The following is a 23742-nucleotide window of genomic DNA, read 5'->3' on the forward strand; positions in this document are numbered from 1 at the left end:
TTGTAGGTCCTCTATCATTCAAAATAAAAGATAAGTGTTTTACTAAAAATACCAATTTCCTAACTGTTGTTTCCCCACTTAAGCTATTGATAAATTTTATTATTTTAATATTAGCTACATTTAAAACTTTAGAACTACTGTCCCTTGAAGTCCAAGTAGAATTACTCCCTACTAAAAGATGATGTTTCTTTGTAACAGAAGGCAGACATTCATGAACTTAATTTTTAGTCCATGCCTAAATCTGCCTCAAAGAATTCATTAGATTGGATTCAAGACAGAAGCCACACCTTACAAGGTTACTTGACATTTCAATTGTTATCCAGGTTATATAAATTAAGTTCCTTAGTGATATTTTGTAAAATCCTGTTTTTATAAAACACAGAATGACTTTGGCCAGCTACAGTGTATCATTGCCTAGTTCCTACATAGCTGTTTTGTCTCCTGAGTTATAATTACAAAAAAATAAAAAATACACAGCCAATACTTTAAAAGTCTGTGTTTCTTCATACATTTTACTAAAATTGCTGAGGTTACATATTTTGAAGCTCCATTAGCAAACTAACCTCCTGAGTTTGTACTAACCTAATTTTAAAGAACTCGGTATGCTTCCAAAAAACCTAACCTAACTTACTTCAACACAGATCACTTGTTAGGTTGTTTTTTTTAAAGGGTATTAGCAGCATTAAACTAAATTAAGAGTTATAGATAAACAGCTTTGACTCGTAGAGCTTTTAAAATTATGGTTTTCTGCCTTATGTAAAACAGTGAGTCATTTTCTTAGTTTCAGGGTGGATGGATAAATTCAACAGGAAATGAAAAATAACAAAATCACCTTTAAAAAAAAAACCCAAAAGCACCATTTTTTAAAAATCTATACACTTTTCAGGATTAGTGTATTCTTTCTTGATCATGTACCTACATGTATGTATGCATGGCAAAAAACCTGTTAATAAGCTAACTATGGTCTTTTTTTTTTTTCCAGCAATCAAAAATAAAACATTTCTGTCATTTCTGGAAAGTAAATTTTTAACTTATGTTAAGTAAAAACTATCTCAAGGTATAAAAGAAATGAAACTAGTTTACTTCGAATAACTGCTTGAAAGATTATGCATAACAAAAAACCTACAGTTCAAGCTACAAAATTATAATAATCTATCAATGCTCAATAGAATAGCTAGTTATTGTACAAATGGAATACCTAGATTAAAAGACAGAAAAATACTGAAGACGTCATGAGCAAAAAAACATTAAAAAAAATACCTTACATGAATCTCTGACTTTCCTCAACCATTTCAAAAATTTAATACCTCTTCTCTTGAATTTTCTCAATTCAAAAATTGAATACCTCAATCAAACAAGATTGATGATATTCTTTATCTTGCTCTTTAATGGGAGATTAGTGCGAGCAGTCTAAAAGAGTGCCAATCACAAAGTGTGCCAATTTTTCAATGATATAATAATAATTTCAATTATTATTCAATTATCACTTTGTTACAACTGTGGAGACTAATGCTCACAATTTTCATATATTACGAGGTGCCGGATGCAGCTCAGGCTATACACACTTCTCTACCACCCCTTCTTATGCACAAACAGGATGAAAGGGTGTGATGGGCAGTGACTGGTCTTGCTAAAGGCCGAGAGGCTGGAAAGCTAAAACGTCACACTGAGCTGGTTTATTCAATATGCTCTTGTCATCTTGCAAATAAAGTCAGGGAAAGAGGTCAGTGCAAGCAGTCAGTGCTTCGAAGTCTTTACTGGCATTCATCTGCTTAGTGTTTTAAATGAAAGAAGATTTTCTTTTCAAACTCATTCAAGACATGTTTTCTTTTCTATCCATCTCAAGACCTAACTTCCCATAATGCAAACACATCCAAATTGCTCTAGCACACTGTGTTAAAGTTTGGGGGTTCATAGACTGCTTGTAGAAGTAAATTAATGGTGATGCTTGACCATGGGAATAGAGAGGGAGCAGCTTCTCTCTTCTAAAAAATTTATTTTTTATGACAGAACACAGTAGAGATACACAGCAGCACCAGCTTGGACATCTCATTAGCAATCTTGACCACTTGTATGCTAAGAAATGGAGTCTAAAGAATATCAGTACCAAGCAAGAAGTCTCAATCACAGGATCTGCCAACTGTAGAAAATGAATGATGCCTCCTCAGGCCAAACACCATTATCTATTTTACTTATTTATATTTTCCCCTAAACGCAGTATGTTATCCAGAATTACTTTTGTTCTACTTGTTCTTATTTATCTTAAAAAAGAATCAGAGCAATCCCAATACTAAACAACACAAGTAATAAAGTTGGGAGATAGGAAAAAATCTAAAAGAATATAGAGTTCATCAGTCTGAAATTTTATCTTTGTAGCATTCTATATAAAAACCAGGTCTACCATGTTATAAACCTGCTTCAGCTTAATAACTAAAAACAACTTGATAACTAAAAATTAATAACTAATATCCATGAACAACCAGAAGGAAATGCTTTCTCTGTCTCTGTGGAATAGCCTTCATTCAATGTAATAAGGACAAAATCAGCATCTGCCAATAAGGTCAGCTAAGAATCTTTGCCTATGCAATTCTGTAAGACAGGCACGATCTTTAATCCTGAGGTTAAAGATGCTTGCAAGCTGCCATTTTAAAGTTCTGTATTAGTTCTCTGCCTCTAAAAAAGGTTGCCAGCAAGGTTATCAAGAATGTTTCTGCGAAGTTTAAATTCTGCTGTGAAGTTCTTGTTTAGCCTTGATCTTCCTCAGACAGACTGGTCCTTCAGCATTCCCATATTCTTTTTCTTTATTGGAGCATAAAGACAAAAAAAATAAGCTGGACCTCACAAATCAAAATGGCGGGTAATGAATTTAGTGACCCAGTCACATCAATCACTAATAGACTGGGATTTGGAGGATTTACTTCAATAGTGGGAAGATTACAAATATAGCATATTCTCTCTACTGGATGATTGTTTCTCAAAAGACATTAAGAATACACATTTAGTAGCCAGTTATTATTATTGCCTTTAAGGCTGAGAATCCCATTTTGTCTCAGCATCAATAGCTTCATTAAATGAAATAGGGATAATCACTCTACAAAAGTTAACATAAATCTACTCCTCACCAAAAGATACATATACTTAAGTTTCAGTAAGACACTGATTAAACATTTTTTAAGAATCTTTGCCTCTCCACCTGCTTAAAGAATTGTATTACAACATTTAATTTTTACTTCTTTCAGTAACCTAAAAGAAACTTATAAATGCTGGGAAACCCCTGCATTTCGAGCATGTATAAACTCGGTGTTTCTAACTGCTGAGATATGCAGATGAAAAAGCCAAGATAAATACAAAACATTCTCAGACATGCCCCTTCCAGGCATAGCTAGTGATTAAGAAAATATACATTAACTAAAAAAAATGCAATCTAATGATTTGAATATGACTACACTAACAAATCTTTGCATACGCCTTTCACCAGAAGTCTTTTTTTGCACATTTTTCTTCTGTTTAATGATGATTATTAAACATGATGAGTAACAGCTTTTGTTAATAGATCCACAAATATTAAAAGTTAATCTGTGGGGAGATATTCCGTGCTTACAGACTGTAATATTGTGATTGACTGCATATTCAGTGCCTATTAACATTCAAACAATATTACTTTATTAAGATATGTCTGAAATGAAGTTCTAACATCAGATATTTTCCTCTACATTCCACCATATTTTTGCTACAAAAACTAATGCTTATTCAAGATAATAAGTACTGCTCAGTAATTTGTGGATTCAAGTTATGAACTCAACCATTTTGAAGGAAGAAAAATACACAGTCATATCACTTGAATATTTCAAAAGAAGCTCAAACTTCAAAGATTCCATAAACTCTGAAAATCTTCCACATCTATCCTCTTTTTTCTACTTTTTCCATTGCTTTTCCCCCCTGCTGGAATGCTTCAGAAATATTTTTATACTACAAATATCATTAAAAGCTAAGGTTTTGTTGTTAGGAGAACATCAGCAAAGGCCAACACTTAAAATAAGAAAGTGGTTGCATTCATTCTCCAAAGTTAACAATTAAATGACAATCAGTTTAGAAATTATCCTAAGAGCCATCTTGAAGAAAGTGCTTATGTTTTATACAGTTGTTTTTAACAACAGTTATATATAAAGCAATAAACATGTAGACATGGAGATATTTGGGGAGTTTATAAGGACATACTGTTCTAAAATTCCCCTTTACGCTCTCATTTTTGCTTTTAACTTGCACTGAAGTTTAATCATCCTTCAATTAATTTGGCAACACTCATACCAGATCCAGCATATTTACAGTACATTTTAAAAAAATCCACCAAAAAATAAAAAAAACCCTGTAAGAAATCCCAAACTGTAATTTCTACAAGGATCGCGATTCCTCATTAGTAATAAACAGTAATTACCTTGATGAAGCTTGAACTTTACTTGATTCAGGAATTTCTGGTACAGGTCGATGCCTTAAGATAAAAGACCGGCTTGCTCTTGGAAATACTTTCATGCAGTTTAGTGTACAGGAATCATATAAGTCATTGTCTATCATTTCTCCTTTAAACTTATAGAATGAAGAATCTGGCTTACTATCAGATAAATCATTCTCATCTGCAAATCTCAGATGCTGGTTTTCCTTGTGTTTTGTCTCACATGAACGAGCAAATAAAGAAGGAGAATCACGAAATACCAAACAGTCAGTCAAGTCCTCATCAGCTTGGTATGCAGCAGCTTCTTTCCGTGATGCATCTGGCTGAGAATTCATTTTAATACTTCCAGTTTGACTGACAGCTTTAAGTATGCTGTCTGAATTCTGGTATAAATGAGAAAAATCCAGATTTGTAAAGCTATCATCATTTGCCTCCATTAAATTTTGCTCCGCAAGGTCAAACTTTTCCTTTTCAATATAAGTTTTATTAAGAAGTCGTTCTGACAGTGTTGCAGGTATCAAGCCAGTGCCATCTACACCTGAATTGCTTACTGAAGACTCCTGATCCGAGGACGAGTATTGCTTCTCTTCTAAACCTTTCAAGTCTTTGAATTTTAGATTTTCACAGAAAAGAGTATTTCCTTGAATTTTTGAAAGACTGCTGTCTAATTGCTTAAGAATCCTTCTGCGATGCCCTGTAGGCAACACTCCCATTTGCTGAAGCACGCTGTTATTTATTCCCACGCAATCTGTCACAATGTTATAGCCATATTCTTTAAAGTTAGGAATATACTGTCCAAGGTTAATATTGACCAAAAATTCTTCAATATCAGTGTCATTGCTTGTGGATGACATGACTTCATATCGAATATTGCCCTACACAGTCATGTACAAATAGTGTCAGGATGTGCGCATGTTCACCAGCAAGAAAGCTCTCTTAAATTTGATGACAGTCAGCCAGCAGAGAATATAAGTTTCTTCAAGACACCTCTTCAAGTTTCTTCAGTTCAAACTTATTTTTTTTAAACACTGCAAACATATGGAAAATGCAATTAAAAAAATTCTCACCTGAACTTCACAATTATCTTGAATAAAATTCTGAAAGGCCCCCCATCTTTTTTACAGTAATATTTTAAAATTATTTGTATACAAAAATTCCAACAAAACAGCATACACTTTCCATCCTTTTATCTTAGCCTTTATAAAGAGAATAGCAAAATCAGTCTTAATGCAGCACAAGTAACACAGACTTAAAACATACATTCCTTAAAACCTACATAGTTAAACATTAAGATGAACAGTTAAGAGATGAACTATTTATCTACACACATACTCTTATTACACAGTATTTGGACATCAGGGAGAGAAAAAGTTATCTAAGACCAGAACTGGAACCTAAAGCTTTCTTGTTTCCATGCTAGCACCAATTAACTACAAAATAGGGCTTCTACTCCCTTATCTTCTGAACCTTAGATTCCTTTTAACAAAGAAACAAATTTTCAATGGAACAAAGGAAAAATGACTGGCTAGAGCATTCTATGTGAACTGTGCATTGAAGTCATCTTCAACTGAGAATCCAACTGAACAAGTACTATAATCAATAAAATGGCTTACAACAGTAGATCAGGCCCTTCAAACAGTCATGCCAGAAAACTGGAAACAGGTAACTACAAGCTTCTCAACTCTGTCAAGGAAGCAGTTTTCCCTTGGCACAAAGAGTAGAAGAGGCTGACTCTATAAGAAAGTTCTGGCCTCCACACGACAGACATTGTTATCTCAAATGCCCATGACAGTTTTTCCTTAGCATTTTTCAACTCAGGTCTTACACTTTCCAGATTTCATCTATTTGAGTTATTTTTTATTCAGGGCCATATCTAAATTCGCGACTCACAAAATCCAGACACTACTGTTCTGAAGGTGTTTGAGAGAGCCTGAAATCATATCTCTTCAAAGAAGGTTTAATATCAGCAGCAGTCAACAGGTTTTTTCACCTCTCTGTATAAAGAGTATTTTGGCTTTAGGGAAATCTGCTGACTGTAGCAGCTGTCCTGGCATGCAGGTACTGGCCTTAAGCGGCCTGGAAAAGAAAGAAGTGCTTCAGTAGAACAGTGTTAAGTCTTAAGTAGCAATTAGAAGGAGAAAAACTCTTATGCCCAGAATTTATCCATGGTAGTAGGCATTGATAGCTCATTCTTCAAAGTATTTCCTGATAAAAAGCACACTATTAATGATCTAGAATTGAAGTTTAAGAAGTTGCCTAAGTTTTTACTGTATCAATTCCTCAATAAAGGATAAAAAAATCTTCCTCTGATATTCCTCCAATGTCTTTTGAATATATAAGCTGTTATTCAGAAATGCAGTCGTAAATAAATCTTTACACACCTCCTTATTCCCTAAAGCCACATACAAGTAAATATAAATTTAAAATAATGTACTGAATGAAGCACAACAGTTATCACTGCTATTGGTGATTGTACTTTATTATGATTATTAAATAAATTGTTAAATAACTACCTCAATCAACTACCTCAACTACCTCAGCCTTTTCTTGCAAAATTTCATAAATATCTTTATTATTCCCACACTTTTTCAAAAAGTGGTAATCGAAACCAAGGGAAAGACTAAACTCTTCATACTTACACCATATACACATGTATGTGACAGAATAATAAGAAGGAGATGAACGAACCTCCATTTTTCTGAAATCAACATAGCACACTTACTATAAGTGTTCCATTATTTAAAAGAAGTCATTGGATTCTTACTGGTCTCTTTAACTTCATTTGTGTGGAAATATTTTTATCAGCTTTTATCACTACCTACAAGTCTGAGAAGTGACTTATTATCTTGAATATTAAATTGGTACAATTAAATCTGTTTAGAGAGAGAGTTCTATAGATCAATCAGATATCAACTGCTAAAGAGAGATTAAGTTTATTGTGGAGTTAACCCTCACTAAAAGATTCCAAAGTCATTTACATTCAAAAAGCCTTGGATTGAGCTAAACTGATTAACAACCCATTTTCAGATTTACCTTTTTCCTTTTCCAACCTGCATGCTTATCTAAACTCTCATCATTCCTTTAAAAATTTCAGACATCAGCATTTCCTCAAATTTTTCATATAAGCTTCTAGCCATAAAGGATATAATTCAACAGTATGGCCTCCACCCATCTCTACACCCTGGAAAATACAAATGTAAATACCTAGTGTCTTAAGAAGTTGAATACATATTCTGAAATTCTGAGTACAGAATGAAACAATAATTAGTACAGAAATTACTAAGTGGGAAAAAAGTATCAGGCAGGCACTTTTGGGGCCAGAAAATAGTCTTTCATGTATCCACTAATTAAAACAAAGAAACAAACAAACAAACAAAAACCAAACAAAAAAACCCCATACATATCCAAATATATAAAACCCCTACAGTGTTAGCATATCAGTCTAAGAGTTTCAAAGTTGCAGTTGCAGCTGGTTATCTCAGTCATTTCCACCTTCCTTGGCAGTTCTGGGTTTCATGGTAGCATTCGGCTATTTTTTCTCTAAGGTGTTAGTGTTTATTTTCAGACAGCATAATTCATTCAATCCCTCCACCTTTTGCAGTAACAAAAATTACACTTAGGAAAGTAGCTTTAGCTATATGTTTATAAATAAATGTCTTTTATGTAAACATATATATTTATATCCACACACTCTCTTCAGTATTTTAAAACAGTTTTTACTACATGCAATAGTTTTGCCTACACCTCATTCGGGAACACCTCCACTGTTGCTGCTTCAGGAACTCAATTAGCCATGTATTATCAGCTATCTGGATTCTAACCCATCTCTGTATAAACCACATAACAATGCAAAAGATTATGCAGCACAGAACAAACTTTGTGTCCAAATCTGCAAGAATGATTACTTTTTACAGTGTATTTTATGAGCAAAACGTAACAGCCTGAGGAAGGAAGGAACTGCCTCCTGAGAAGACATTTTGACCACAAATTCTAACACTGCTAGAAGATGAAGCCCAAGCCACTTTCTGTTTCTGTAGTAGTCTATGGCAGAAGTTGCCAATGCATCTATTACACAGACATGCTATAGATCTGGCCTGGCTATACAGCTGGTTAAATACCAGTAAGTTCACAGTCACATTATTTTGTGGGTCTGACCAAAGGGTATACTGACAACTGATTTGGTTTGACTACTCACACAAAGATTAAAGTAACAAACAGCTAAACAAATCTATACATCCAAGTGAATATATTGCAGGTTAGTAGATGAATTCTGAACTGTTTCTTACAGTGTTTTATTCTTACTACAGGCTTGAACTAAAGAAGTATACAGAAAAGCAGAACTCAAGGACCACCGTATTTATTCAATACACTAATCAATTTTGATGTGATTAATATAAATTTTAAAAATAATCTCCTCCTTAGTTTTAATTGCAAAATAATAATAAATCCTCAAGAATGTTTGTAAAGCATTAGATATGGAGTGCATATATATGACATATGCACATTTATATGAATACATGCATTCTCTTTCACATCCATATTTGTACCATTATGAGTTTAAGTCAAGACCGTTAGCACATATGGTTGCATATATCTTATAAAACAAAACTTCTCTTAAGAGTAAGGCAAAATAGATTTTTCCTACGTAGAAATATACATTAAAAAACAAAAAACAAAACCAAAAAGAAAACAAAAAATAACACAAAAACCCACAAACAAACAAAAAACAAAAAGACCAACCAACCAAGGGGAATTTGGTCTTGCTTAAATGAAATTGATTCTTAATGTAGTATCATATTCTCCTATACAGGGTAACCAAGACAAAAGTCACCCTTCCCAACATGGTTACTAAAAATGGGAAAATACTACAGTGGTTATACAGAAATCAAACTTCTTGGAAGACATTTGACCATTCAATTTTATCAAAATAAGGATAAACATCTAAATTGCTATGTGGAAAAAAACAATACAAGGGAAACCATCCAAGGGTTTTTTTTAAGAAAATAAGTTTTGGCAAGGGATGAATTGCAATTTGTGTTGCACATCTCAAGCCTTCTATGGGATCATCCAGCTTTCTTTCATAGAAGATGATGTTTCTCACACTTCTTTACAAACTGATTTTCAACTTCTTCCTTTTCCCATCTTACGGAAGAGACTTAGACAAGAGCATCAAGAAAACTCAGAGTGGCCTAACAGTTCTTTCGTTTTACTAAAACTGACAGCTAACCAGCATCAAAGAAAAAAGGGCAACTACAACTATCAGGACTCTTCCCTCACATGGAGGATAAGTACCTGCATCTAGCATTCTGAAAAGCTGTGTCAGCTGATTTTACAATTCTTCCAATCTATGATTTTCAAGTTGAAAAGTCTTCAAGACAACACTGACAGGAAGATAGACAAATTTTTGCTGAAGCAAGCAAATAATCCAAATTTTAATAATTAAATGTGTGTACAGTAGCTTATAGCTGAATACAGAAATACTCCAGTGAAACTTTTTTTTCCTTTTTTAATATCAATACAGACAAAACCTGAAGAAAGTGTCAAACCTTTAAAAGTACATGGCAAGATAATCACACTTTAAGCAATCAATTCAACAAACATAAGCAAGTTCAGGCTTGCTCCTAGCTTCTGCTAAACCACATACTAGATTAAGTTCCTAAGAAGCAGGCAAAAAAAAAACAACCAAAAGAAAATAAAACTGTACAACAGGACTTACCATGGTGCAGAATGAAATGTGCAAGTAGTGAATTTCATCTTCCAGTTGTAATTGACTCCATAAAAACTGACAAGATTAACAGGCCTAGAAAACATTGTAGATTAAATATCTTTCCCAAAACTTACATAATACAATCAGCATATTGACTGCGTGCTAAAAAAAAAAGAAAAGCCAAACAAAAAAAAAACCACAAACAAAAAACCCCCAACCAAACAAAAACAAATGCAAACACGTCTCTCAAATTACCTTTTTAAAGTGATTACTTAATGAATTACCATGGGTCAAGTCAGAGCAACATACTGATGGAAATGATTACAATAGAACCATTCCCTTTATCAATACAAGGAAGTTACTAAGTTATTTACAAAATAACTGTATTCACACCCTCTGTCAAAATGCTTCTTTGGCTTTTTTTTAATTTTAGAACACTTCTCTTCCAGAGAAAGTTAAGCCACCTTTACTACCTCGGAGTCAAACCTCATACTGCAAGAAATTCCAGTGGAACAACTTGCAGAGTCGCTGGAGTAAGGAACTGCATGGTATGAATAAGCAAGCTAAAGGTGGAATTGGAACTGAGGCAAGCTGCTGTGGCAACACTAGGGTGCTGTAGCCTTCACTATGTATTTTCGATCCAGGACATCCTTCTAGTTCTTTGACTTTCTTAAAATTTCTGGTAAAATTTCCAGAAACATAATGGCAGCTAACCAGAGGATTGCTCAGGTCTGACTTCACAAAAACAACTCACAGAGTAAACAAATACACAGTAATAAAACACTGTTCTTTAGCAGGGCATTTACATACAAACCGTTAAAACAACTTGAGCCAGAAAGAAAACAGAGAGCAACATACGCCTTGTTTCCGACCTGCCTACCAGCTGCTTCTTGCCGATCGCAGCTTCGGTAACTGTGGCTCATGTGAGACATGCCCCGTACCAAGCCACTGCTTCGCCCTTGCGCTCGCCGGGAACTTCACAGTGACTGTCCTGCCGCGGGACCGGCACCTCCAGCACCGCGCACGGCAGGGCCCGGGCAGACCCTGCCCAACACCCGCACACCCCGCGCCCCGCCGGGACCGGCTCACCTTTGGCAAAGACCAGCGGCGACGGCGAGAGGAGGAAGCGCAGGGCTTCAGATTGCTTTGGCTTTCTGTTCTCCCTCCGCCACCCTGGTCCTTCTCTATCTTTGCTAGTTTTCTCCCTCCTTCCTTCCTTCCTGCCTGCCTGGCTCCACACCCCACCCCACCCCCACGCCGATCCCCGTCAGGCCGCGCCCGCGGCGCGGAGCTCCCTCCCTGCCCTCCTCCTTCCTTCCCTCCCTCCCGCGGGAGGCGGCCGCACCTGGGCGCGCCGGGAGCGCTGTCGCCCCTCCGCGCCCGGGCCGCCGGGCTGGGGCTCAGGGCGTTCTGGCTGGACAGCATATTTCTTGAGGAGGAGTCAGGAGGGAGCCCGCTGGCAGCCGCAGGCTTCGGCTCCGGAGCACTTTCTGCCTCAGCGCACCGCTTCAGAGGCGGCCGTGTCCTGTGTGCCCCAACCCGGGCTGGGCAGGCGGCGGGTCTCCCTCCCTGCGAGGCCTCCCGGCAAAGGGCATCCCAGTATCACCTCTGTCACCGCACGGAGCAGCGCTCAGGGCAGGTACCCCAGCTGCGAGGAAGTAGGACAGCCTGCCAGTAGTGGCACAGCTGTGATCACTTGCTGCAAAAAAGAAAAAGTGAGCTTTCAGTAACTCATGTCACTTCCCCAATTCTTGGAACTGGCCCATGTCTGTAAATTACTGTCACTCAGCTGAAACTAGCTTTTTGTTACACAAAATGATACTGAAAGTATTTCTGTGTACTCCACCGGTGGATATACACATCCTCCTCTTAAAGTGTCAGTTCTGATTTTTTCTAGTTAAAGCCAAAGAGGTTCCAGAAGGCTCACAGTGTTGCAACTGAAGTCTGAAGTCTGCCACTCACTCTACTGAAGGAGAAAAGAAGCAAAGAGATACTGAGACAAAGAAGCCAATTATTAAAGCGTTAACTGAGGAGCAAATAAATCTGGGTCCTCTTTCCTTCTTCAAAGACTGCTTCCTACACATTAAGTACAGACTAACTAAATAGCCTTACTAGTAATAAGGCTATTAAAAACTGTTGGTGCTGTGGTAATAAAAGATTTCAGGATCACAATTTTGTATGCAAACAGTTTTTTCAGTCTCTCACTTCCAGTAAAAATGATTAGAAGTTTGCAGTCCAGCATTATAGCACCAATTCCAGTGCTGCCCAAGCACTTCTGAAAACCCAGCTGCAAGTTCTAATTATTGGATACATAAATACCCATGTACAAAAAAAATGGAGTTAATTTTACCCCTAAAGTTGTATTATGCAGGAAGAAAATGCCACTCCAGTGTAAGCTTTTGGGTTTGCCTTTTTTTGATAATCTAAAGAACTTTAGTTCTTGCTTGTCTTTTTATTACTGCTTTTTCAGTCTGTCTCAGTGTTATTCCTAGTTATTTGCAAAGGGATCCATATGTTTCCAAACCAAGCAAGTGCTCAGATGTGATTCAGGTAAGTATACTAACACCCTTTTTGGTCATAGCCTTTCTGGATTGTAACCTAATGACTCACGGAGTCATCTGATCACAGATTTGCCTAACATTTCCAGCTAAGCCCAGCTTCCTTTCAGAACAGTAAGAATGCCAATGAATACTGACTTAGAAAAGGAATTTTAACCACAGTAACTTAAACTATTTGAAAGATTCAAGTCCTGTAAACAACAAAAGACCTGCCCCCTTTGCAAGGCTTACCTCACCATGCAAAAACACAGTTAATTACCAGTTTGTGGTAGGCTGAATTTCTTTCTCCTGCAAGTCTTAAAGTATGATCATTGATTAATACCCTTGAGCTCTTCTCTCTCCTCTGTCAAGAAATTCACAAGTCCTTTCTTTCTCTTCCAGGAGACCCACATGATCTTCCCATGTCAGGCCATTGGCAGAGAGTATAGATAATAGTCCTCTAGGCATTTTGTTTAAAAAGGGTGTCAGAGTCTCACAAGGAACACACTAAAAGATATTGCCTTCAGCACTTTTATACTTGTGCTGTAATAGTGTCTTCCCTTAATGTCTCAATCATAATTTTACTTCTCTACTTCCCTTGACCACAATACAAGATCACAAGAACTGAGATTTTTTTTTTCTTTTTATTGAGAGGGGCAAAGAACCAGAGAAATAAGCATTAAACACCTACTCAGTTGTGTTTACTTATTTCTGTTTGTACTATGTCCAGAAAACTGACAATATACACACGTTCATTTTAAACCAAGTTTTGCTAATAAGGGTTTTTGTGTATGTCTAAATGGCATTATCAGTACCATGCAAACACATATGTTGTTTTCTTCTTTTTTAGAAATAAAGTAGTATAATTTAATATATGGTGTTTTCCTCTTTGTTAAAAATGAAGTAGCATAATTTATCTGCTATTAAGAAAACTCTTAAGTCGCTGATTTATCTACAGCATATAGTTCTCTGTTAGAGCATGGTGATGATGATGATGATGATGATGATGATGAGAGCATGGAATGGCAGCTTTCTAACACTATGATAAAAAAACTCTTACAAAAATCTAACAAGAAATTGTACCTTACTAAGTTTGGTGTAGTTCAGATATGGCATAAGGCAGAGTACTATTCTATGACTTGCTGATAAGACTGAGTTTTGGAAAATCTGTTGAAAAGCCTGAAAATTGCAGAGATTTAGTTATCTGATAATTTCTTCTTCACTCAAGTTTCTGTGCTGCTGTCATCCAATAAGTATTATATAGGCAATTTTTTTTTAGTAACTCAAGAATAAATTTCAGTCTAGAAACTAATTATAAAAAGAAGTTACATGACTCTTACTATATTCTCTGAAAGACATTAGGGGCTTTGGTATCTTAAAATATATTTGACAATACAAGAAGGTCATTCGTAATAAACATGCTAATATTACCTTCCAGCTCAGAATTATCATTACAAACACCTTTAAAATAATATTGTTTTCCAGTAATTGATATTGGCCTGATTTTTTTTTAGCATCAGTCCGTGAGAATAACCATGTAAGCTTGTATCTAAGTGAAGATGGAATAATACAATCTAAACTGTACAGGAACTGGTCCTTAAAATATGAATCTATCCCAGATTTCCACACTCTGTGTGGTTTTTTGTAAATCAGAGTAGATGATTGCCACATTTCTTATTGTTTATTAAGTTGTAAAGTAACTGATTCAAACTAGTCAGCCATTTTCCAATTTTCAAATATTGTAATTTTTGAGTGTGTATATCTTTAAAACTGTGGATCTGTGCTACTTGCTGAATATTTATTCTATTTAAGAACTCTAAATCTAGCTGTACAAACAGCAAATTGATAAGATAAACTAGGAGAAACAACTGCTACTCCTTCCTTTATGGATGGCCTTAAAGCAGCTCTGTTATTTACATGAAGTTTGTCAGCTCTCTAAAAATACATAGAAGAACTGAGTTTGTGACTTTTAATGAGATTATTTCTCTTTCTCCTGTAAAAGAAAAAAGCACACATTCTCATTTAACACAGTCCATGATATATAGCAACATCTGAGTTCTAAACTTGGTCTTCAGCAATCTATTCAGTCTCATTTGCTCCTTTTAAAGAAGAAATAATAAAATTCATCCACCAGTCTCCTCAAGGTGTTGAAAAGGTTAAATATATTTAGATTTTGGAGTTTATGAAGCATTATAAGAAATTAAATGTTAGCTACATCTCAAACAACCAGCAGGTGAACATCTAGTCCTTTTACAACTTGAGCCTCAGTATTATTGTTATAGTATAGCATTGATATTTCATTAATAAAATATCAGGATAACTAACTTTGGAAATTAAATCATGCATTACAATTTTCATAAGCTGAGTTCTAGCCTGAGGTAACATATTTCATTCAGAGTAAGACAAAATGCTACAAAGCTTCAGAAAAATGATAAGACTGCAGTTAAGAATGAGCACAAGAGCTAAAATATCAAGGTTCCATTTTTGCATTTGCTATCAACTGTTTATGTGTCCTTGGGATTCCTCTCAGCCAGTTACTCAGGCCATTATAGCTCAGTTACTTTTGTATGTCACAATGGATACCAACCTACATTTTTACTCAGACATGTAAGCCAGTTTGACCCATACCCCATATTTTAATGTAATTAATAGTCAGTCTGATTTCCAGGAAGCTTCATAAGATAGTTCCCTGAACCATATGATGGATTTGTATTTTTAGACTATCACTTTGTAAACTATTAATGTTATTCTGTACAAGTATGATAACACAATGATTTTGGCTTTTGCCATCTTATTTTCTTCAATGGCTGCAAGTTCAACCTTAGTGCAGTCTGTTTTGTTAAAACTACTGATGAGCTCATGAAATAGTCCCTTTAAGATATTTTTATATTGATATTTGACTTTTGAAATAAATGCCATAAAAGTAATGCCACAGAGCGATGTATTGTTTCCTAATTACTTTTACAATACACTGATTTTTTTCTTTCCCTTACCAATTCTTGTGACAGTTAAGTCAGAACAAATTTTTGGCTTACATATTATATATGGTACTCAACTGCACACGCAAAATCATCTCAAGTCAAGAAGTTATTCAGATTAACTGACATACTCTTTACAATCATAAAACCACTTATAAACCAACAGTAAAGTTTGCTTTTAATTAGCACCCCTCATGCAGTGGTAATGGGTGAATAAAAAACTTTGAACGTGACCTCACTTTCAACAAGACTCTGCAAAGATTGCAATTCAAAATACATCCTCTGGGACAAGAAGAAGACTTCAAGAAATTAAAAAGGCTCTATCTACTGCCTTTTGCCAAAGTACACAATACAGTACTTCCCTGGACTACCTGCTCCATGTCTTGTCTCAAACCTGAACCCAAAACTGTGGATACAGCCCTATGTGGTTGTGATTCCCTGCTTTCATATATATTGATACATGTTTTAATCTACAGACATGCTGAGAATTTTGTCTGCAGTACTGCTTTATTTGAATTCACTGCTTATGAGGAAGCAAACGCATGTTCTATGTACAAAATTCACCTAAGTTTACAAGCCTAGAAATGAAAATTTATTCTAGCAAGGCTGGCAAGTTAAGCTCTTGCTTCAAATGAAAGTCATCTAACCAAGAAAAAAAAAAAAGGAAAATGTAGAAATTCCTGTCATCAATGTCTCATTGTAGTTGCTGACTAGGATTTCTCCAAGAAATCTGTCACTAGTAAGTCTAGTGGTTTTAATACTTTCTTTTCACAGTACCTGTGTTCAGTGTGGCACCTTATCCTAGCACTTCTGTCTCTCATTTGTATTTAAAGGTTTTCTAGTTGCTTTTGAATACAAATGTACCTTCAAAGCCTGTGACACATTCTTTTCTATTTCTTTGCTGTTCCTCTCATTTACAGGATCTAGTTATCTTGACATAACTTCCTGTCATCTTTGAGAAGTGTAATGGAGCATTCTTTAACTTATTTCAAAATAAATCCCTCTGAGGAACTTACCTGCACATCCAAGTGCTAGATTTTTCCCATATTCTTCTTTTGCACAGTTTATTGAATTGTAATGAATCGCATATCATTAAGGTTTTATCTGCACAGCATTGGCTTGCTCACACTCAACAGAAACCACATATGACACTTTTGAAGATGCTATTAGTTCTAAAGGTCACAGTTTCAGCTATCTCCCTCTCTCTTTTATTTTACTTGTTGCTTAAGCAAATTTAGCATGGAAAGTAATGAAACGTAATAGACATCACAGAACTAGTTTTAGAAAAAAAAATTTCCAAAGTACAGTCATGACTGAAATTGTATATACTTTCACACTTTTATTTAGGTCTGATGAAACACATTATCATAAAATCATAGAATAGCCTGAGTTGGAAGGGACTTAAAAGATGACCTAGTCTCAACTCCCTGCTATAGGCAGAGACACTAGACCAGATTGCTCAGAGCTCCATCCAGGCTGACCTTAAACACTTCCAGAAATAGGGCATCCACAACTTCTCTGGACAACATGTTCCTTCTCTTCTGTTTTCTGTTTTCCCCATTGCTTTCTGCCCAAATCATGATAGCTGGCTCATTTCCCAGGATTCCAATGCTCTTAATGGGGCTAAACTGGAGGATTACTGTATATACAAACAATACTTCAATAGAAAACTCATAATGAAAATACCCCATCTGTCCATGACTAATTTCTTGTTAAATTATTAGGTTAAGTTAGAAGATGAGAGGTATCAAATCTTTGAATTTTTACTACATACATCCCATTTCACAAATAGTTTCCTTAGTTTTCTGCCTTTTTTCTAAATAACAAATTGAGCAACAACCTCAAATGTAAAATGGTAAATGTTGAAAGCAGACAAGTCACCCGGGGAGTTCCAGTAACCTTAATTATTTTAGATAAACAAAGGATGACATATTCTGCCTACAATTTTGAATTAGATTACCATTTAAGAAATCTTATTCAAATGCTCAGCTTATGTTACAAACTGCTGAAACTGATGATAGCACAACATTCTATATCTAAAAGTTATATTTCTTGCTATCTTTTTCATCTTCTATACAGAAAATGTCATGCTTCCTTCAAACATTGCTTTGTAACAAGGATATCTCTTAAGAGCAATGAAGATTTAACTCCAGTATTGAGGACAGCAGTATAAATGGGCTGGTACTTTGTCATTAGGAAAAGAAATACCATCAAGTGAAAACAACACTTTCATGTCATGTTTCTACAGCCTTTCCCTTTCTCAAGTTTAATTAAAATTGCAATTAAATAAGTGTCGCTTCAATATTAGATAGAAAAGACTACAGGTTTTCTTGCATAATTAAACACAACATTAAAACAACATCAATAATATTTAATAACTACAAAATATTATTGCTGGTCACATCAAAAAGACATTTTGCTTTCAAGAAATAGCTTTTTCTAAAGGTTATAATTAGTTTACCACTTATGCATTTTACAGTTCAAGCTGGATTTTAGGCAGAGTAGATTTTCACGTAGATTTTCAAGATTTTTTCCTATAGAAGAATGCAAATAGGACAATAAAGTGTACGGATTTAAGAGTATATATTGATATTTTTATCTTCCTCTTGCTATATTTTGTGGGTCTGTGCTCAAGTAGTAAAAGACAGATTAGATGGGCTTGAAGTGCCTCTTGCCATTCCAAATAGGAGGACATTGCCCACCAAAGATAAGAACTCAAAGCCCCAGTCTGCAGTCTCTTTGACTGGGATATTCAAACTGCTTAGAAAAAGTTATCAATTAAACTAAAAAAGAACACATAAAGAATATAACCTGCCTTTTTCTTTTTTTTCTTTTTTCACAGATTATGAAGATAACCAAAGGCTGTGGCTATGCAGTTTGACATAGATCAGGCTTAGAAATGTGAAAACCACAGTTAGCACCCTGAGCCCATGTTCTGTATGTTAGCTCTACCCTAGAACAGCAGATTATAGCTTGTTTTCTCAACAATGGTTGCCCAAAACCTCCACAGAAGCTACATTAAATCTAATTGCAAATTTAGGCCAATACCACCATGCTGCATTGAAGTGAATCCAGGTATAAAGTGGCCCCACACAGAGGTTTAGCATAGGCTCAGATTTGCTTGCCTCCTAAAATCTGGAGCTTTGCCTTTCCTAACATGAGGCTCATGAATATTTGATTCATTGTTGAGATGGCCTAAAGTCAAGTACTGTGACTGCACCCACAGAGAAATACTTTTTCTAACCGTGTTATTTCATAATTATGTATTTCAAGGTGATTACGACTTTCTGCAAAAAATCCAACACTGATCACTGTGTAGAGTGCTAAATAAACCATTTACATAAACATATAATATAAATTCTATGGCACAGCATGTCTATGGCACTCTTAGCTTTTCTTATATTATTGTTGATTTTTTACTTGGGCTTTAGAATACCAGAGACAGGAAGACAAACTATTACACATATTTTTAAATATAAATAGATCAGTAAATGCACCAAAATGCCTTTACTGTCACATACTGAACTTTGCATTATACACAGAGTATGTAGACAGAACTTTCTGGGTCTGCATCACACACCCTAATCTCCTTGTCTAGAAGAACAAAGTCCACTTCCTTTGTTATCAGCTATGCAACAGTGCTAAGGTATTCTGAAAACAACATGCATATCTGCTAAATGGTAACTTAATTTAAATTTATAATTTGATCCCTACTTTTTCTAAATTTGATATTTTGTTCCTCCTACATCCAAGGCTTCTATTGAATATGGATGAAAAAGCTATTTTTTTTAATGGACTCTTCAAATACTTAGAGAATATTGTTAAATGTGAAAGATAATATAGTTAAATGTGAAAGTAACTCAGGAACGGGAATAGTTTTAAAACAAAATCAAGCACAGAGCCAATTTTCCAATTTGTTTTTTTTTTTCTAACATAACTTTGCTGAAGAGTAGAATCACTCTTCAGAAAGCCAAAATTTAATTGAGAACTAAACTTTGAGGATGAGTACCAAGCTCTTTTATTAGTTCATTCACATAAAATAAATAAATAAATAACAAGACCTGAAAAAAAACCAGTCTAGTAATAATTCCATATTTATCACAACTGTTATTGCACTTTTATTTCTTAAATATTGTCTCAATTATATTAATTTTCTTCCCTGTGCAATATATTACCTACCTGGGCATAGGACCCTGTTTTGTCAATCGGGTTGCAGGACACTCCTTTCTCTTTTCTTGTGAGTCTGTTATTGTAATACTAATTAGCTGGTGTCCATATGTGATGGAAAACACAACAACTCATGTCTTTGTCCTACCACTATAGACTTTTCTCAGTTTCTTTCTCAGTTAAAGGATGTATTTTAGCCAGGGATTTTCGGTGAGGCTGGGGATCTACAGTGGCCAGATTTTATATAATATCTGCACAGATTTTATATAGTAAAAGCTGAAAGAGCAAACTGTATTTTCAGTGTTAAACTTGACTCTTCTGGAGAATGAAGTAATACTGTATTTATAAAGTCTTCTTATTCATGAAGTCTCAGCCTCTCTTTGTAGCTGGTGTAATCCACAGTAAACCATCTCAGATAACTAATCCAGATTGAATTAACTTCACAAAAGTAAAAGCTTAAAGTGACTGTAAAACTCCAGCATTAACTGTATGATATAAATTCTATCCTATTTAAATAACCTTTGCACTAAATTCTTTATCATATTTCATTGAAAGGACTTCCTCCTTCCCGTATGTGACATTATGATACGATTTTCTTCAGTATACTCTGTACTATATATTAATAGAGGCAGTCTTATTTTCAGAGGATATACACTGTAATACTTCTGAATTACTCATGTTGCCTACTTTATTTACCCTTCATGTCTTCTGGTTATATTTTACTCATTTCAGCAACATTTTCCTTTACAATCTGCATTGTTCAGAAAGCTTCAAAACATGGCCTAGCTAATCATCTGCACTTACCAGGTGAGGCTGATCCGGACCATGAAGCCCCCAGGTGTCTGCAGAGCCCTGAAAGCTACTACTGCAACTGGATCTCTTTGGTCATGAATTTGTCAAGTAAAAAACACCTCATTTTTCCCAAAGATTTTATAGTCGCCTTGTCTAATACCTGTCAGTATGGTCCATAAACACAAGCCTTAGATTATAAGACTATTCATTGAATATCATCAAAGATTAAGAAATTCCACTTACATAATTTATCACCATTATTTGAGTAAGGAGAAACAGCAAACTGATAATAAAATATTAGAAATAACAGGTTTTCATAGTCTGACACAGGGACCTATTGTTTTAACTGAAATAATGTATTTGCTCTATGAATCATTGAATTTAAAGACCTTCAAATGCTGATCATCAGACAGCCTAAATATATATTCTCTTTATGACTGCTGAAGAGGAAAAAAGCTGGAAGAGTCAACCGTAATTTAAGTGGCCATTACTGCCTCATTTCATGTCATGAGATCTGATATAGATCATGTGTTTAAAAATGAAATGTCTCCCAATAGCAGGACTCATGTAGTAAGTGTTTCAGGGAGAGTGTATCTCACCCAATTGCCTCTATAATTAAAACCTTAGAGAGACCACTCTATAACTGCAGACCCTTATACCATGCATACCATGTAGTACTTCACACTTTTACAAAAGCTTTATTATTTTTGCTTGGTTTGCTCATGTTTACAGAGAAGAACAATATTTTTTTTTAACTCTAAAGCTTGACATTTTTTCAACTACCCATTAAAAATTCTGAGTCGTTTCTCTTCTATTGGATATATTTTAGACAAATGTATTTTCTAAAAAAGGTAATATCTTTGTTTGAATATCCATAGACAGTTTATAGAAATAACAGGTATCGACTTAAGCAGGAGTTAGATATATAATTTTTTGACAAAAAGCCCAAACCAAAACAGTTTGCTTATGGCAAAGAACATAAATATAGATAGTTGTTGTCGTATCTTATAACTCTGTGATTATAACAGGGTGTTATAGTAGCTTCTTTTAAGCTCTACAGCATTCAATGAGTAGGATATTCTGCTAACAGGTTCATTTATTATTATCTATTTTACTCACAAAGATTGCTTTTTAAAAATCAGACCTTCTTTTACCTTTATTAAATCTAATGTCTTTTTTCATAACTCCCATCTGCACATTGCTAATTGATTTAGTTGGAAGTAGTCTAAGGAAATACATATATTGGAAAAGATCTAGAGCTGATGAATACAACTATGTTATGGTTAGGGGAACATTATGATTCCACACTGAGAGGTCAGTCAATGCAATGCTATACAGTAAATACACATTAATGCATTTTTTCCTCCTTTTTTTTTTTTTTTCACTTACACATCACAAAACTTTTGGGTGAAAAGATGACATTTTTCACTCCATAAACATGTCAGTATACATTCTCTTCGGACTTCCCTTTTTACTAGGAATAATCTGGGAAAAGTTTAGATACTGAACCATCAGAAATGGTAAGTAAGTTAATGATTCACATACCTTTTTTTGTTAGCTGTGCAGTACTTTCAGTGTGATCAAGCAAACTATAATAAGTCAGAAGTAACTTTCCTTTTGAATGTAATAATTATAGCTGGTTCCTGCTCATCCTTTTGATTAAAGACACTTTTCATCTTTCATTGTTATTTTAACATTTATACAATGCTTTACATCTTCAAAGCACTCTGCTGACACTACCTTGTTAGTTCTTGTAATGCTTAGGTGCAATTTTCAGTGTGCTTTTATATCACAATCCTATTTTAATTACCATTTAAATTTACATTATTTATTCCATAAAAAGGAATGTTTAGTAGGAAAGACACCGTGCAAATGATTTCTGCAGTACATATCTTAAATTACAAAATACTTTGATGTGATACTTCAGATTGAGCCAAGTACTGAACTCTGCTAATGAGGGTTGCAGATGACCATCACACAACACAGTGTGAATTAGCATCAGTAAGAGAATGCCAGTGCTGTTCCTCCACTTGCTTTCATTGCTGTCCCAGTGAGACATCTTCTCCCAAATTTGCTGTGTGAAATGGAAATCATTGCAAATGTTGTCCTTGAGGTACCAATGCTCCAGTTTCACTTACTCAAGACAGTGACCAGCATGGTCAGGTACTGGCCCTGCTGCTTCCCAGGTTGCCTCCAGGAGCACATGGTTGTGAACCCCTCCAAAAGCAATGCTGCCTGCTTTCATAGGGGTATTCATGGGAGTGGGATATTTGACATACTCTTACTCATAGTTTATTGCTTTTTCCTCTTGAACTCCATATAGCAAGTTCTTGATACTGCAGCTAAGTTTAGTGAGCTCAAGATTTTCTCCTAACCTTGCTTTTCAACTTCTTAAGTGTCAAAAAAAAGGTCAGTCACTAGTTATTTGAACTTCTAGCTGATACTCCTTTTCTTTTTCTGCTTCTTCCCTGTTACATAAGCACACCTCAGAACTCACTGGAAGTTTCTTTAAGCATCTACGGCTAATAAATATATTCACTAATCACAAAATAAGATTTGTAGATTCTTGTGTTGCTGAAAGCTACATATAATTCAAATACATAACCCTCATGGCACCTTGGGCCTGCCCCACCTATTTGTTGTCTGTAAACAACTAATAAGACACAGTTGTCAGAAAATTATGTCAAATGATCTATGGCATTTAGTGTCAGATTGCAGTAAAAACACTTCCTCGTTGGTGACTGTGTAATAATGAAATCATAATTAGTCTTGATTTCGTACATACTGAATATTTGTAGCTACTGAAGTAAGAAATTGCTCAGATATCCTGAAATTTTAAGTCACTGCTACATAACTGAGTTGCATAACCTCTCTTAAAGGTGCATGGTGTAAATTGATGTCTCCTGGCAAACTTTGCCCATAGTTACAGGGCAGCCGCTCCTTTCTGTCACCTAGTAACTTTTTAGTAGTCAACATCAACTCAGAGTTTCTGAGCTAGTACTTTTAGAAATTCTCTTTAGGCTAGAAACTCTAAACAGTGTAGTAGCCTGAACCAAGCACAACAACCTATGAGAGGAGAAAAAAATTGTAGTAGTATATTCTGAGCATAAA

General features: G+C 35.2%; 1 protein-coding gene across 1 annotated transcript in view; it reads right to left on the reverse strand.

Annotated features, from left to right (window-relative positions):
• Positions 1–11399, reverse strand: part of ARAP2 (ArfGAP with RhoGAP domain, ankyrin repeat and PH domain 2) — a 121461-nt gene extending 110062 nt beyond the window's left edge. The window contains exons 1-3 of the mRNA XM_027642986.1: positions 11247–11399; positions 10167–10250; positions 4436–5478 (exon numbers count right to left, since the gene is read on the reverse strand). Of these exons, the coding sequence (XP_027498787.1) occupies positions 4436–5304 (869 nt within the window). The 5' untranslated portion in view covers positions 5305–5478; positions 10167–10250; positions 11247–11399. The remainder of the gene's footprint in view (positions 1–4435; positions 5479–10166; positions 10251–11246) is intronic.
• Positions 11400–23742: the final 12343 nt, after the last annotated feature.

Source organism: Corapipo altera, unplaced genomic scaffold, assembly GCF_003945725.1.
Source record: "Corapipo altera isolate COAL_440 unplaced genomic scaffold, ASM394572v1 22, whole genome shotgun sequence".
NCBI lineage: Eukaryota > Metazoa > Chordata > Aves > Passeriformes > Pipridae > Corapipo > Corapipo altera.